This window comes from Somniosus microcephalus, chromosome 14 (assembly GCF_052327205.1).
Source record: "Somniosus microcephalus isolate GS21.2 chromosome 14, FLI_Smic_1.0, whole genome shotgun sequence".
Taxonomy (NCBI): Eukaryota; Metazoa; Chordata; class Chondrichthyes; order Squaliformes; family Somniosidae; genus Somniosus; species Somniosus microcephalus.
This window is the reverse complement of record NC_141000.1, coordinates 88410296-88428530: the sequence shown is the minus strand read 5'-3', so window position 1 is coordinate 88428530 and position 18235 is coordinate 88410296. Positions and strand designations below refer to the sequence as shown.

General features: G+C 43.0%; 1 protein-coding gene across 1 annotated transcript in view; it reads right to left on the bottom strand.

Moving 5' to 3' along the window:
* Positions 1-18235, bottom strand: part of LOC147107673 (ATPase MORC2-like) — a 62834-nt gene that overhangs the window by 20129 nt on the left and 24470 nt on the right. The window contains exons 7-12 of the mRNA XM_086006069.1: positions 9438-9597; positions 8383-8494; positions 4657-4782; positions 4047-4126; positions 2866-2942; positions 1530-1621 (exon numbers count right to left, since the gene is read on the bottom strand). Coding sequence (XP_085862195.1) covers positions 1530-1621; positions 2866-2942; positions 4047-4126; positions 4657-4782; positions 8383-8494; positions 9438-9597 — 647 coding nt within the window. The remainder of the gene's footprint in view (positions 1-1529; positions 1622-2865; positions 2943-4046; positions 4127-4656; positions 4783-8382; positions 8495-9437; positions 9598-18235) is intronic.

Genomic DNA, 18235 nt, shown 5'->3' with positions numbered 1-18235 from the left:
TCCACCCATGCCAGAATATTACCCCCAATCCCATGATTTTTTATCTTGAGCAATAATCTTTTGTGTGGCACCTTGTCAAATGCCTTTTGGAAGTCTAAATGCACTACGTCCACTGGTTCCCCTTTATCCACCCTGTATGTTACTTCCTAAAGAACTCAAGCAAATTTGTCAAACATGACTTCCCCTTCATAAAACCATGCTGACTTTGTCCTATTAAATTATGTTTATCCAAATGTCCCGTTACTGTCTCCTTAATAATGGACTCTAAAATTTTACCAACCACAGATGTTAGGCTAACAGGTCTATAGTTTCCAGCCTTCTGCCTACTACCTTTTTTAAATAAGGGTGTTACATTAGCAGTTTTCCAATCTGCCGGGACCTTTGCTGAGTCCAGGGAGTTTTGGAAAATGAATACCAATGCATCCACAATCCCTACCACCACTTCCCTCAAGACCCTAGGATGTAAGCCATCAGATCCAGGGTATTTATCCGCCTTGAGTCCCATTATTTTACCAAGTACCACTTCCTTAGTGATTTTAATCGTATTTAGCTCCTCCCCCCCCTAGAGCCCCCTGTTTGTCCAGTGTTGGGATATTCTTAGTGTCCTCTACCGTAAAGACTGATACAAAATAATTGTTCAGCGTTTTTGCCATCTCCATGTTTCCCACCATTAATTTCCCGGTCTCATCCTCCAAGGGACCAACATTTACTTTAGCCACCCTTTTTCTTTTTATATAATTATAGAAACTTTTGCTATCTGTTTTTATATTTTTTGCCAATTTAATTTCATAATCCATCTTCCCTTTCTTAATCAATCTTTTAGTTATTTTTTGCTGTCTTTTAAAGACTTCCCAATCTTCTATCCTCCCACTAGATTTGGCTACCTTATACGCCCTTGTTTTTAGTCGGATACTATCCTTAATTACTTTACTTAGCCACGGATGGCTATCTTTTCTTTTACACCCTTTTTTCCTCAGTGGAATATATATTTTTTGGAAGTTGTAAAATAACTCCTTAAATGTACACCACTGATCATGTACTGTCTTACCCTTTAATCTATTTTCCCAGTCCACTAATCAATTCCGCTCTCATACCTTCATAGTCTCCTTTATTCAAGCTCAGCACGCTTGTTTGAGATCCAACCTTCTCACCTTCTAATTGAATATGGAATTCAACCATGTTATGGTCACTCATTCCAAGGGGATCCTTTACTAGGACATTTTTAATTAATCCTGTCTCATTACACAGGACCAAATCTAAGGTTGCTTGCCCCCTGGTCGGTTCAGTTACATACTGCTCAAGAAACCCATCCCTAAATTAAGTAAAAGGAATTAGGTGCACATTTTCAGCATAAAATGGAGAACAATGCTGTTCTAATTGATGGTGCAAGGCATGTTCAAAAGTCCATATTTCACACTATATAAACTCTGAAGTACTGCGTTGCAGTTTTCCACAGCATTCAAAGAATGTTAGGTAGTAATTTATTATATGCAAAGTGGACTTACAACTAAATTACAGAATACTATTACCTCAGCTTTTCTTGATACAGTTTCTTCTTTCTGTCTACATCTCTCTGTGACTCCGATAATTTGGTATGAGCATAGGCAAGCTTAAACCTATTCTGGAAAGGGAACATTTTAAATCAGTTAGAAAGCAAAAGAAAAATAATCTTCATTGTTAGCAAGTTATTGATGTTGCAAAGGCTCCCTTTCTGATTTTTTCTTTCAGATTGGATGCAAAATAATTCAACTCTGTATGTGTGCTTTGTCTATATGAAAGCTCATACCAAAAACTCAACACAGTATCCAATTTGTATGTGTTCAGAATTCAAATTTTCCTATTGTGTGATTATCTTCAAAACTCAACATTTCAATTAAATCTTAGTGACTTAACTGTGCACTTATCCTGCTTCACAGACGTGCATATAACTGAAAAGACCACACTAATACAACTAGAATTGTATCCTGCCCAGGATTGGAATCTGTTGTCTAAGATAAATGTTCCTGATATTTTATCATCTGAGAGGTGGGAGGGCAAAGGTATTCTATCTAGTCTTAGTGTAACATATGTTTTGCCTCTTGCATTTTAATTGGTGTGGGACATATCAGTCAACAGAAATATATGGCCAATATATAATCAGCATCTTCCTTTTATATAGAAAGGTACAAAGGGACGATGTAATATAAGAACATAACATAAGAAATAGGAGCTGGAGTAGGCCATTTGGCCCTTCGAGCCTGCTCCGCCATTCAATATCATGGCTGATCTTCTACCTCAACTCCACCTTCCCGCACTATCCCCATATCCCTTAATTATCTTAGTTCCCAAAAATGTATCAACCTCTGTCTTGAACATACTCAATGACTGAGCATCCACAGCTCTCTGGGGTAGAGAATTCCAAAGATTCACAACCCTTTGAGTGAAAAAAGTTCTCCTCACCTCAGTCCTAAATGGCCAACCCCTTATTCCGAGACTGTGACCCCTTGTTCTAGACTCCCCAGCCAGGGGAAACATTTTCTCAGCATTAACCCTCTCAAGCCCCTTTTAGAATTTTATGGGGGAAAAATTCAGTATTGACCATTTTGAGGCGCTAACATCGTCTGGGCGCTAAATTTAGCGGTCAGCGAAAATTAGCGCCGGTGACCGCGAAATTTAGTTTTAGCGCCCCAAGAGGGAAGTGGAGCGCTAATTCAAGCGCTACACACTTTTCTTAGGGCGCTAACATCGGAGAGCGGGGCGCAACCTTCAGAGCGCTAATCAAGTTCTGGCGTTGTCAATTAGAAAGTGCAAATATAGGAGTACGGCTGTGATAGACAAAAGTTTTATTTTCCAAAGAACATTTATATCTAAAAATTATTGCTTTACCTGTGCTTCCATGTTGTTGTCACCGGTCTTTTCTAACTCACTCACGTTGAATTTTGCTTCCTGCACCTTTTCTTCTGCTGCAAATATCAATTCAAAATAAGTTTAAGATGCTTCTATAGTTGGCCAAATATCCAAAACATTTCTAATAATCAATTTTTATTCAGTGTAGTAATGTGTATATGCAGCTTATAAATTAGGCCAATGGACTGGATTTTTCACCGAGTGTAATTCCAATTCTTCTATGTGTTTTAGCAGTGTCATCAGATAAAATGCACATAGTATTTACCACAAGAGAAAAATAACTGAAGCGGAGAAGGGAACAGATACAGTAAACATCTGGTAAGTTCTAGCTACAAAAAAATGAATGGTCAGGTGTCACGGATTTTCCAACATGTAACTAACCTTACTATAATCAGTTCTAATATTGTTGTGTAATTCAGCATCAATGTAAAAAAGAACAAAAGTATCATATTGAAAAGTTACTAATGGTTTGTAGGAATAAGCAGAACAAGTAATGTTAATGAAATTCAGGAAGGAAAGGCCCCCGATGGCGCAGTTATGTTTTGATATTATGTTATACGGACCAGAAAGTTCCAATTTTCATTCCTGACCTCTGTTGAGCCTGGGCAAGGGAGGGGAAAAATTAGCCACAGCCTCCCATTCTTGATCAATATTAAGCAATTTGGCTGAGAATGTGTGCACATGTGGATGTCAGGTTAGGAAAGAATTGGATTCAGCTCTTATTCCCTACCCTCGAACCTCATGAATGATCAGCCTGCTAATGCATTCTCTAGATTCATACACAAGAGTGGGTGCTTGGGTGAAGTACTGTAAAGCTTTTACTGGTGGAAACACATGCAAGCATAAGTTACTGCATTCAACACAGAAGAGTGGGAGAAAAAAAAGTTACCCAAGATTAACCTATTGGAATAAGTGTAGTTAGGAGCAACAAGGGTGTAACTGATCTTTCATTAGAATACATCAAAAATTAAAGAAGGTTTATTTATAGGTCACGGTTATTTAACCTTGAAATTAAATGAAGTTTGGTGAATAACGTCACTCATTTGTAGTGATTTTCCCCACTTGGCTGTCTTGGGATCCCATTAAAATCAATGGAGCTAGTCTATGATATTTACTGATGGAATTATTCCTGAAAGAATCAATTAAGTGTTAATCCATACCTATTTTAACAGCGAGTTCTGCCTCCTTTACCTCTCTCGAAGCACGTACTTTGAACCCTTTGGAAATATAAGTGTACTTCCTATAGAGATAACAATGAATGTCAATTAAACATCAAGTCACTTTTACAATGTTAGTTACCCTTCATTTGTATTGACTGTTAGTTCCAGTGAAGGCCACTGTGATATGTTTTTGGCAAGCAAACATACTTCCCACCTTCATGTCACCAGCTCATTCTGAACTTCACCGTGGACACAGATCTCCTGGAAATTATGTAAATCTTATTTTTGATAAAACGTTTGCAATAATGAATGTGTTTAAGCTGGTATACAAAACATAGAAACTTAATACATAAACAAAATTGAGGAAACGAAGGGGAACATACTAGAAATTGAACAGTGAGAATTAAATAGTCATAAGTGAGAATTATTTTTTTCTTGGAGGCTGGAAGAATGTTTTGAATGGTCAGCAAATTGGAGCATCTTCACTGGCTATGGAACAAAAAGGCTCAAATTTCTCCTTGAAAAAATACTTAAGCTTTAGGATTTCAAAAGGTAAGCAGAACTTTAAAAAAGGCTCTAAAACTGTGTCACAAGTAAATTATTTTCTTACCTAGGTCTATACAAGGAAAAGAAGAGGGGTTTAGCGTGAACCTTCTGTCCCTGGATAAAAATCTTCATGCGAGGGTCAATGTATAATATTGCAGCATAGGCTCTTAAGGAATAGTGTTCTGGTTGGCTGAAACATGGCATTGTTGATATAATTTTTGATCTTTACAATCACAATATTGCAGAACACTATTAAGTAGAAATTCAGCATTATTTAAAATATCATGCATTTCAGTAGGTTACTCACAAACATAGAAACATAGAAGATAGGAGCAGGAGTAGGCCATTCGGCCCCTCGAGCCTGCTCCGCCATTCAGATCATGGCTGATCATCCAAATTCAGTACCCTGTCCCTGCTTTCTCCCCATATCCCTTGATCCCTATAGCCTTAAGAAATATATCCAACTCCTTCTTGAATATATTTAATGAATTGGCCTCTACTGCCTTCTGTGGTAGAGAATTCCACAGGTTCACCACTCTCTGGGTGAAGAAATTCCTCCTCATTTCTGTCCTAAATGGCTTACCCCTTATCCTTAGACTGTGACCCCTGGTTCTGGACTCCCCGACCATTGGGAACATCTTTCCTGCATCTAGTCTGTCCAGTCCTGTCAGAATTTTATAAGTTTCAATGAGATCCCCTCTGATTCTTCTAAACTCCAGCGAGTATAAGCCCAATCAACCCAATCTCTCCTCATACGTCATTCCTGCCATCCCAGGTATCAGCCTGGTGAATCTTCGCTGCACTCCCTCCATGGCAAGAACATCCTTCCTCAGGTAAGGCGACCAAAACTGCACACAATACTCAAGGTGTGGTCTCACCAAGGCCCTGTACAATTGCAGCAAGACATCCTTGTTCCTGTACTCAAACCCTCTCGCTACGAAGGCCAACATACCATTTGCCTTCTTAACCACCTGCTGCACCTGCATGCTTACCTTCAGCGACTGGTGCACAAGGACACCCAGGTCTCGTTGCACTTCCCCTTCTCCCAATCTATTGCCATTCAGATAATAATCTGCCTTCCTGTTTTTGACACCAAAGTGGATAACCTCGCATTTATCCACGTTATATTGCATCTGCCATGCTTCTGCCCAATCACCCAACCTGTCCAAATCATACTGGAGTTTCTCGGCATCCTCCTCACAGCACACATGCCCACCCAGCTTTGTGTCGTCTGCAAATTTGGAGATATTACATCTAGTTCCCTCGTCTAGATCATTAATATATATTGTGAATAGCTGAGGTCCAAGGACCGATCCCTGCGATACCCCACTAGTCACTGCCTGCCACTCGGAAAAAGACCCGTTTATTCCAGCTCTTTGCATTCTGTCTGCCAACCAGTTCTCTATCCAAGTCAATACCTTGCCCCCAATCCCATGTGCCTTAACTTTACACGCTAATCTCTTATGCGGGACCTTATCAAAAGCCTTCTGAAAGTCCAAATACACCACATCCACTGGTTCTTCCCTTATCTATTTTACCAGTTACATCCTCAAAAAATTCCAGTAGATTAGTCAAGCACGATTTACCTTTTGTAAATCCATGTTGGCTTTGTCCGATCCTGTCACTGTTTTCCAAGTGCTCTGCTGCTATTACATCTTTTATAATGGACTCTAGCATTTTCCCCACTACCGATGTCAGGCTTACCGGTCTGTAATTCCCCGTTTTCTCTCTACCACCTTTTTTGAATAGTGGGGTAACATTAGCTACCCTCCAATCCATGGGAACTGTTCCAGATTCCATCAAATGCTGGAAGATGATCAGCAATGCATCTACTATTTCTAGGGCCACTTCCTTAAGTACCCTAGGATGTAGATTATCAGGCCCTGGGGATTTATCAGCCTTCAATCCCGTCAATTTCCCTAACACCATTTCCCTACAAATACTGATTTCTTTCAGTTCCTCCCTTTCATCAGACCCTATGTTCCCTGACATCTCATGGAGGTTATTTGTGTCCTCCTTTGTGAAGACAGAACCAAAATATGTATTTAATTGGTCTTCCATTTCTTTGTTCCCCATTATAAATTAAATTCCCCTGATTCTGACTGCAAGGGACCAACGCTTGACTTCACCAATCTTTTTCTCTTCACATATCTATAAAAGCTTTCAGAGTCAGTTTTTATGTTCCCTGAAAGCTTACTCTCATACTCTATTTTCCCCTTCTTAATTAATCCCTTTGTCCTCCTTTGTTGAATCCTAAACTGCTCCCAATCCTCAGGTTTACTGCTTTTTCTGGCCAATTTATATGTCCTCTCCTTGAATCTTATGCTATCCCTAATTTCCCTTGTTAGCCGCTGTTGAGTCACCTTTTTTGTTTTATTTTTATGCCAAAACTGGGATGAACAAATTCTGTAGTTCATCCATGCAGTCTTTGAATGTTTGCCATTGCCTATCCACCGTCAACCCTTCGAGTGACATTCCCCAATCAATCCTACACAACTCGCGCCTCATACCATCGTAGTTTCCTTTATTTAAATTCAGGACCCTAGTCTCTGAGTCAACTACTTCACTCTCCATCTTAATGAAGAATTCTATTATGATTAAGTCCATTATTAAGAAACCACTAAAAAGGGCATTGATTTATTTCTGCTGTGTTGTAAATATATACAAATACGCAGAATCTTAAATGGCCTGCCCTTGCATTTTTGGAAGAAAAAACATGACATATTTCAGAATTGATACGTTCATATGTATTTTGCATGTTCAGCATTAGCCTCATTGTAATTTTGCAACCACTATTCTCCATCATTATCTGTCTGTTCACTAATACTGCCAAATCACCATGACCTTATAGCAGTGATACATTAAGTAGACAAGTAAATTAAGACCTTGTACAGATTGTTTCAAACAGTAACTTATGTTCAATGGCTAGAATCATCATAAGGGGTACAGCTAAACCTCAAATATCTGCCATAAAGGAGAGCGTGCCCTCATCACATAATGGATATTGAGGGTCTCCAAATTAGCACCGATTGCTGCTCTCAATTTTGAGAGCTACGCCTTTCTTAACTGCCTACCTCGGGCCTCTCCATCAGTACCCTTAGCAATTCTGGATGCCAGTAACCTACTGGTATTATAAGTTTATAATTGTCCATTGTTGTAGTTGATAATGATGGAAAACGTGACATAGGTTGTCACTACATTATTACCACCTACTTTGAAAATACCCACCCATTTTGGGGCAGGCATATTCAATTATCTACCGTCACCTCCAGTGGAAACACAGCTGCCCAACTGATTCCGCCCCCACCCACCACCCCTCCAGTACTGCCTACTGTCGGAAATCGGCAGCAACAATTCGGAAAATTCAGGCTCATAGGTCACTTGATATCAAAAATAATCTATATGATGCAAAGAATAGTAAATATTTATAACATTCAACTGATTTTCATACTTCAGCAATAAGAAATAAGAGCAGCAGCAGGCCAATTGGCCCCTCGAGCCTGCTTCGCCATTTAATGAGATCATGGTTGATCATCGACCTCAACTCCACTTTCCCGATCTTAGCCTCAACTCCACTTTGCTGCCACTCTTTTGGTTGAAAACAATGAAGACCTCAACTAAATTACTACCTTATTGTCTACTACCAACCATCCTGGGTCCTCTGTAGCAGAATCACAGGTAGCCATTATTCTGCATTTATGAACTGGCTGCTGATCTCACACTATCCAAGTACAATATTTCAATGTTGACAAACTAGTTAAGTATTTATGTTTTCCATTTTATAACTTACATTCCACTTGCCATCATTCCTGTCAGTAGTATATCAGAAGGGTCTGTTTCAATATCCAGTTCTGGTTCTCCATCATCATTCAATTTTAAGTTGTAGATAATTACCAAAGTGCCTGTTAAGCAAATACATTAATAAAAAGAATGAATTTTATTGTGAGCAAATTGAGAGGCAAAATGCAGGAGCTGCCACAGACATGTTAGGTGAGTGGACAGTTATGCAGCAAAAGCAGTTCAATGTAGAACAATGTGAAGTAGCACTCATTGGGAAAAAGAATAAAGTGGAAATATACCCTGAGCAGTAAAGTTCTCAATGAAATGGAAAAAGAGAGGATGTTAGATGTGCAGATACACAGATCTTTAAAAGCTAGACAGCGGATGGAAAAAACATTTAAAGGTTAAATTCGATTCTGAGTCATACATACGCAAGTGGCATTGAATAAAAATCAAGGAGGTGATGTTTAATCTGTACATCAGTTAGGCTGCAGTTGGTGTACAGTGTGCAGTTTTGGGCACCCCATAAAAGAAACCATACTGGAGTCATGTAAAAAGTTCAATGGAAATTTATTAGGATGAAAACATATAGATGTATCAAACTGGAAAAAGGCTGTATTCACTGGAGCAGAGAAGGTTAAGGAGAGAAGCTAACCGAATCGTTTTTGAAACTTGTTTATTTTACTGTAATGGACAATGAGATTTTCGTTTCATAGTGGCTTCGTGAGTGGTGGGAGTGGATTATGAGACAATAGAATAATTTTGCTGGGTTCACGTCAAATTGTAAGCCACAAACACATACTCCAAGATTTAACTACTACCATTCATTCAGAAGTTTAAAAAAAATAATTTTAAGAAAACAGTTCTTTGCTGTAAGATTTCACAGTATTCGGTTGCTCCTGTGAAATAATGCAAGATCCCAGTTTGGTTTCAGATAATGAACTTCAAAGGAGTTCACTGTTTTTCATACATATATAAAAGTTAACAATTGAGAAATTTATACGACTTGTATGAACTTAGCAGAATAATTCAGTAGCCATTTATTTTATTGTATGATACTCTTACCACTTTCTCCTGTAATTTTATTAAACTGCTGCATCACATCAAACTCCGTTTTAAATGGCGAATATTTATAAATGAGTGCAATTTCAAGGGAGAATTTATTTTCATCAGTTGTTATGGGTTCCTTAGTTGCAACATTCCAGGATGGCACAGGCACGATCACCTAGGGAACCAAAAGCAAAACTCATCCATTAGGGATATTTAAAAAAATCACATAACACTTCTATATTCTTATGTGTAAAACTCATGCTAAATCATTCCATCTGTTCCTTTCCCTTTTGATATGTCAAATCAGTATAAAATAGGCACCCAAAGCACCTCTTTATATGCTAACATTACATTTTTAATGATTGTTTTTGGGAACATGTGTAAATTCTATATTTCGTTTTAAAATAGCAAACAGATTTTGTATTTTTCTTTACAACAAAATTGTGCCAAAGTTCTGTGCCATAAGGAAAGTTAGATGATTCAGTTGCAAGTTGGTCACCTTGTTGCATGTGAGACTAGACTGTTAACTAAGGTAGAAGCCCACGGAATTGAGGGCAAATTATTGACCTGGTTAGGAAATTGGCTGAGCGGCAGGAGACAGTCAGTAGGGATAATGGGTAGTTACTCAAATTGGCAGGAGGCAACTAGTGGTGTCCCGCAGGGATCTGTGTTGGGGCCTCAACTATTCACAGTGTTTATTAACGACTTAGATGATGGCATAGAAAGTCATATATCCAAATTTACTGATGACACATAGATAGGCGGCATTGTTGCCAGTGTAGATGGAAGCATACAATTACAAAGGCATATCGACAGATTAAGCGAATGGGCAAAACTGTGGCAAATGGATCTCAATGTAGGCAAATGTGAGGTCATCCACTTTGGACCTAAAAAGGACAGAACAGGGTGGTGAAAGGCTAAAAGCAATGGAGGTTCAAAGAGACTTGGGGAGTCCAGGTACACAGATCATTAAAATGTCATGAAGGCCATTTGGCATGGGCTCGACAGGCCGAATGGCCTTCTTCCGTACTGTAACCATTCTATGAATAGGTACAGAAAATAATCAAAAAGGCTAATAGAATGCTGGTCTTTATATCTAGAGGACTAGAATACAAGGGGGTAGAAGTTATGCTGCTGCTATACAAAACCCTGGTTAGACCACACCTGGAGTACTGGGAGCAGTTCTAGGCAACACACCTTAGGAAGGATATATTGGCCTTGGAGGGAGTGCAGCGTAGGTTTACCAGAATGATAGCTGGACTTCAGGGGTTAAGTTACGAGGTGAGACTGCACAATTAGGGTCATATTCCCTAGAATTTAGAAGGTTAAGGGGTGATCTGATCGAAGTTTTCAAGATATTAAGGGGAACAGATAGGGTAGAGAGAAACTATTTCCGCTGGTTGGGGATTCTAGGACTAGGGGGCATAGTCTAAAAATTAGAGCCAGACCTTTCAGGAGTGAAATTACGAAACACTTCTACACACAAAGGGTGGTAGAAGTTTGGAAAACTCTTCCACAAACGGCAATTGATGCTAGATCAATTGTTAATTTTAAATCTGAGATTAATAGCTTTTTGTTAACCAAAGGAATTAAGGGATATGAGCCAAAGGCGGGTATGTGGAGTTAGGTCGCAGATCAGCCATGATCTCATTGAATGGCTGAGCAGGCTCGAGGGGTTGAATGGCCTACTCCTGTTCCTATGTTCCAATGAATACCTTACAAGTCAATTGGGAAGATCCCAGATCCTGAATCGCAATATTGCAGGCAAACATGCTCAACACATTATGATAGCAAAAGCAGCATGAGAAGACAGCTATGTTTGCTTACACTGTTAGAATTCTGGAGCCGAAATTACTCAAGCCTTATGGCATGCTCCCACCTCAACTCCAGTGGGAGTGTGCAAGAAGAGCACAGAAATAGATTGGGAGCCAGATACACGAGGTCCCAGAATATACTGTTTGGACTCGGTCTTGCAAGGGGTAGAGTCTCTGCCCTTACCTTACAACACCAGTCCTACATTACAACAGTGACTACACTTCAAAAGTACTTCATTGGCTGTAAAGCGCTTTGGGACATCCGGTGATCGTGAAAGGCACTAAATAAATGCAAGTCTTTCTTTTTCTCCCCCCAAAGGGGATGGAGGCAGGGGTTTCCTCGGGCCCTGCCTTCAAAGGTTTGGTGGAAGACAGAAGACTGGTATGACCAGCGAGATAAGGAACACTGGACCCTGGAAGGGTGTAAGTGGGCCCCACATTTAAGCTAGATCCTGAACCATCTAGCATTTTTAAATGAAGGTTAAGTATAGTTTTAGCGCTTTCCCTGACTTCTGGGAGGGAATTTTAACCACCAAAGACAGGTGGGAAGTAAAAAATATTTAAATCTCAAACCAGATCCCAACACACCCACTTCCGGTTTTAACGGAGGCGGGCTGAGCGATTAATCCGCTCGCAGGAGGCAGGTCGGTCAGTAAAAGTGTTTAAGGACTGTGTGCCTCCATTTTACCGGAATTTTTATTTCTAAACCATGGAGGCCATGTTTCCCAGGACTCAAGAAACCCTGCAGGTAATAGGAGTTGAGAAGGGCCAGATGCATGAGGTAAGTGCATTTACAGCACTGCTTGTAGACCGGGAGGAACAAGAGTGTTTCCTCCAGGCCCCAAATGCTAGCCTCTTTACACAGCCTGCAATTGGCCGACTTCCCAAATCTCACCACTCCAACTTCAACTCCAAAGCTCCGATTTAAAGAAGGACCCTGCTGACTACAGGCGAATGCCTTTGCTGCCTGCTCAAAACAACAGGTTAAAATCAAAATCGGCATGAAGCAGGAAGTCACCTGGGGCATTTTAACTTAATTTTAACCCTGTTTCTGCCAGGCGGCTAGATCAAGCTTTTCCCTCGCTGGTGTAAAACATCCACTAAGGCTTATAGGCCTAGAAATTCAGTTGTTTGCGCCAGCCGCTAGCGCCTTAGGAGGAGATGTGGGGCGCTAGGCGGCTAGCGGCCGGGCGCAGCACGATCTGCGCCTCTCCCCAACTTCAGTAAAGATTTAGCGGCGGTGCAAAGCCTTTGCGCGCGCTCAGCTGCGCGTGCAGATCCTGACGTCATTTCATCGTGCAACGCCCTTTATGCGCCCCAAACCGGAAATTCAGTGGCGCCAGCCTATTGCGCGCCTGGCGCCCCTAGCGACTGGTAGATGGGAATGGTTCCCAGTCGCTGCGGGGCGCGGGGGGCGCTAATTAAAGGGCACTCCTCCTGCAGTAGAAATGGCAGCCATTTTGCAACACTCCTTCTTTGTGAGAGACGGATCTTTGCAGAGAGACAAAGGTAGAGAGCTTTCTGGTTTGGCTCAACACTCGCACAGGTACTTGTGGCTTCAGGCCACAGCTTTGCACTTGTCTTTAACTTCAGAGCCATAGCATTGATTGGAACCATATAATGGGGGCTGCAATGGGTGCAAACGTTGGCCTTCTCCATTGCATTCAAAGGGCTCAGAGACGCCGTGAGAGAGTGGCAGTCATGGCCAGAGGGAGAAGGGGCAACAGGCGTCGGCTAAGGAGGCCTTACCCACCCAGGGTATACCGCCAGCAGTTCCCATATCTGAACATGTCTGACGAGCAGTGTGTTCGGAGGCTGCGATTCCGAAGGGCGGTGGTCACTGAGATCTGCCACCTGCTTCGCGGAGATCTGCAGCCACAGCTGAGGAGCAGGACGTCTCTGTCGGTGGCAGTGAAGGTGACGGTGTCTCTCAACTTCTATGCCACCGGCTCCTTCCAATCCGCTGCTGGGGACATTTCCAACATCTCCCAGTTTGCCGTACATTGCTGCATCCGCCAGGTGACCAATGCCCTTTTCAGAAGGACACGTCAGTTCATCTCCTTCTCCATGGCCCTTGTCAAGCAGCAACAGCGTGCAATGGGCTTTGCAGCATTAGCGGGCTTCCCCATGGTGCAGGGCGCCATTGACTGCATGCATGTGGCTTTGCGGGCACCTCTGGAGCATGCCGAGGATTACCGCAACCGGAAGGGCTACCATTCACTCAACGTGCAGTTGGTGTGTGACCACAGGCAGATCATCCTAGCTGTCAATGCCCGCTTTCCAGGCAGCAGCCACGCTGCCTTCATCCTGCGCCAGACTTCTGTGGCAGGCATGTTCCAGGCCCAACCTCACCCACGAGGATGGCTTCTCGGGGACAAAGGCTATCCTTTGTGCACCTGGCTGATGACCCCGCTCCGTGCGCCCAGCACCCCTGCTGAAGAGGGATACAATGACAGCCATCAAGCAACCAGGAACCTCATTGAGCAAACAATCGGCGTCCTGAAGCAACGGTTCCGCTGTCTGGATCATTCCGGAGGAGCCCTACAGTACTCGCCTGAGCGAGTCTCCCATTTCGTGGTCGTGTGCTGCATGCTGCACAACCTGGCTATCCGCAGGACTCAGCCACTGCCACCAGACATTGGAGGACCACCAGAGGAGGAGGAGGAGGACCAGCACAGGAGGGAGGCAGAAAGTGCAAGGGCCGCCCGTCGGCGGCTTATTGAACGTCGGTTCTAGGCCCCCTCTCAGGGAATGGCTTGTGCCAATGGCACAAGATGAATGTAGCCGCTCCACAAGCCCTCAGCCGAACAGGGCAACCAGGACTTCCAAAAGAAAGCATGGACAGTGCGATTTAAGAACATTTATTACTTTGATACCTCTGTGCCCTTCCCACATAACAAACTAATGGAGAGAAGCCCCCCCCAAAAACACAAATCGAGCAGTCTCGGCCTTTCAAAAAACACAAATACACCCTCCCCCTTTAAGAGCTCACCGGCGCCAGAGTGTCTGCCGTCAATCAGCAACTCGCCGCACTTGCGCAGCGCCCGCCCTCGGGGGTTTCGCCCTGGGCCGCCGGCTTAGCGCCTAATGATAGTCGTGCATCGCCTGTTTTAGCACAGCAGCAACCTCTTGGGGCGATGCCACTGAATATCGGCGAAGGTGGCGTGAAGTTGCGCCGGGCGCAAACTTTAGCGGCCGCCCGGCTGTAGCGCCCCAAACGTGGCTATACTGAATTTCTAGGCCATAATATCAAGTGATAAAAAAGTTTGCAAAGGTAGTGCGGCAAGGTCCATTCTCTCCACCACTTGCAAGGTCCATTATATTCTACATTTCCTGCAGTATTTATTGCAGCTCAATTTAAAACACAGTTTTATTCAAGTAAATGTGGCTGTCATCACAGTCTTTCATGTTCCATTAGTTTCATGTTCCATTAGTTTCAGGAGCAGTAAGTTCTCATTACCTTCATGTATTGTTTATATAAAGTGTGTGAAACTTGAGCTCAATTAGACCTTCCTTCATTCTTAACTGGGTTCTGAATGTGGACTAGGTCCCATGACTTGAAGATTCTTACTTAGAAGACAGCATTGTTAATAGTATTAATTTCAGTTTGTAGGATCAGTGAACTGCAGGTCCAGCTGTAAATTAGCCCTTTTTGATTTGGCCTAAGGATAGAATGGTTCTATAGAATTTGTCCTTTTGTGTTTTTTTCCCCCACCCCCACTTTCTTTCTTGCCGAACACAGCACATGCAAGGTTAAAGTCAACTGGTTTCTGCAAGTTATATGAATACACACTATAATCTGACTAATTTTTAATGTGGCACAGACATGTGACGGGGGTCATTTTAACCCCCAAGGTGGGTTTGGATCGGACAGGGAATTAAAATTTAAAAACCCGAACCCAACCCACCTTGAACCCGCCCACTTCCAGTTTTAATGAAGGTGGGACAGGCGGCCAACCCACTCTCAGGTGGCTTGTCCTTCATTTAAATATTTTGCGTGCCTATGATTTGGTCTCCGCTCCAGCTTTAACACTGGCTGGCCAGGTTTCCCAGACCTCGGGAAACCCAGCAGCTGAAAGAAGATGAGGACTGCTGAGTGCCTTTCCAGCACCGCTTGTGGGCTAAGAGGAGCAGGAGTGCTTTCCCCTCCCCCCCCACCAAGCTACCCTGTTAACCTCTCCACTGATCAGACCCACTCCCCTGAACTTTCTGACCCTGGCCTAACTCTCTAGCCCCTCTGATGTTTTGGACCCCTGATCCACGATCTCGCTTGGCCCCCACCAAGTCCACACTGACCCTCGATCTCTCCGGGCACCTAGCTTGGCAGGGGGATGGGAACCTGAGAGTAGGTTCAGAAGGGAGAGAGGCAAAGCTGGAAATGGAAGGCAGAAAATTAGTAAGCGAGTTTGGAAGGCAGAGGAAACAAAGGCTAGAAAATAGACAACAAGGGAGTTTGGCAGTGCTAAATGGTATATACTTCAACCCAAGGAGTCTAGTGAATAAGGCAGATGAGCTGAAAGAAGGACAGGAATGGCAGCTCAATATTCCTGGTTACAGGGTTTTCAGACGAGAGGGGGATAAAAAAAGGAGGGGGGGTCGCAATATTGATTAAAGAAACAATTACAGCTGTGAGGAGGGATGATATCTTAGAAGGATCATTCAACAAGGTCATATGGGTTGAACTGAAAAGTAAAAAAGGGGCAATCACACTGCTGGGAATGTACTAAAGACCCCCAAATAGTCAGAGGGGGATAGAAGAGCAAATATGTCGGCAAATTTCTGAGACGTGCAAAAATAGGACAGTAATAGTAGGGGATTTCAACTTCCCTAATATTAACTGGGATAAAATTAGCGTGAAAGGTATAGAGGGAGCAGAATTCTTAAAATGCATTCAGGTGAACTTTTTTAGCTAGTACGTAGCAAGCCTAACAAGAGTGGGGGCGGTTCTGGACCTAGTTTTAGGGAATGAAGCTGGGTAGGTGGAAAGGGTATCAGTGGGAAAGTATATTGGTGGTAGTGATCATAATTCAGTTAGATTTAGCGTAGTTATGGAAAAGGACAAGTATAGACCAGGAATAAAAGTTCTCAATTGGGGAAAAGCTAATTTTACTAAGCTGAGATATAATTTAGCCAAAGTGGACTGGAGACAGAAACTTGAAGGTAAACTTGATTGAATTTTTTGAGGAAGTAACAAGGAGAGTTGATGAGGGTAGTGCGTTTGATGTAGTCTATATGGATTTTAGCAAGGCTTTTGATAAGGCCCCGCATGGCAGACTGGTCACAAAAGTAAAAGTCCATGGGATCCAAGGCAAAGTGGCAAGTTGGATCCGAAATTGGCTCAGAGGCAGGAAACAAAGAGTAATGGTTGAAGGGTGTTTTTGTGACTGGAAGGCAGTTTCCAGTGGGGTTCCGTAGGACTCAGTACTGGGTCCTTCGCTTTTTGTGGTATATATCAATGATTTGGACTTGAATGTAGGAAGTATGATTAAGAAGTTTGCAGATGGTACAAAAATTGGCCATGTGGTTGATAATGAAGAAGAAAGCTGTAGACTGCAGGAAGATATCAATGGACTGTCAGGTGGGCAGAACAGTGGCAAATGGAATTCAATCCAGAGAAGTGTGAGATAATGCATTTGGGGAGGGCTAACAAGGCAAGGGAATACACAATAAATGTTAGGACACTGAGAAGTGCAGAGGATCAGAGGGACCTTGGAGTACATGTCCACAGATCCCTGAAGGTAGCAGGACAGGTAGATACGGTGGTTAAGAAGGCATACAGAATACTTGCCTTTATTAGCCGAGGCACAGAATATAAGAGCAGGGAGATTATGCGTGAACTGTATAAAACACTAGTTAGGCCGCAGCTAGAATAATGCATGCAGTTCTGGTCACCACATTACAGGATCTAGCAGCTCAAAACTGGGCACCCATGAGGCGCTGTGGGCAATCAGCAGCAGCAGAATTATATTCCACTACAATCTGTAACCTCATGGCCCAGCATATCCCTCACTCTACCATTACCATCAAGCCAGGGGACCAAACCTAGTTCAATGAGGAGTGTAGCAGAGCATGACATGAGTATGACAGGAGCAGCACCAGGCACCAACCTGGGGAAGCTGCAACACAGGACTACATGCATGCTAAAAAGCAGAAGCAGCATGCTATAGACAGGGCTAAGCGAAACCACAATCAACGGATCAGATCAAAGCTCTGCAGTCCTGCTACATCCAGTCGTGAATGGTGGTGGACCATTAAACAACTAACGGGAGGAGGAGGCTCCATGAATATCCCCATCTTCAATCACGGTGGAGCCCAGCACGTGAGTGCAAAAGACAAGGCTGAAGCGTTTGCAACCATCTTCAGCCAGAAGTGCCAAGTGGATGATCCGTATCAGCCTACTCCTGAGGACCCCACCATCACAGAAGCCAGTCTTCAGCCAATTCAATTCACTCCATGGTGATATCAAGAAACGGCTGAGCGCACTGGATACAGCAAAGGCTATGTGTCCCGACAACATCCCAGCTATCATGCCGAAGACTTGTGCTCCAAGTCTAGCCACGCCTCTAGCCAGGCTGTTCCAGTACAGCTACAACACTGGCATCTATCCGACAATGTGGAAAACTGCCCAGGTATGTCCTGTCCACAAAAAGCAGGACAAATCCAACCCGGCCAATTACCGCCCTATCATTCTACTTTCAATCATCAGCAAAGTGATGGAAGGTGTCATCGACAGTGCTATCAAGCGGCACTTACTCACCAATAACCTGCTCACTGATGCCCAGTTTGGGTTCCGCCAAGACCACTTGGCTCCAGACCTCATTACAGCCTTGGTCCAAACATGGACAAAAGGAGCAAGGCAGCATTTGACCAAGTGTGGCATCAAAGAGCCCTAGTAAAACTGAAGTCAATGGGAATCGGGTGGAAAACGCTCCACTGGCTAGAGTCATACCTAGCACAAAAGAAGATGGTTGTGATGGTTGGAGGTCAATCATCACAGCC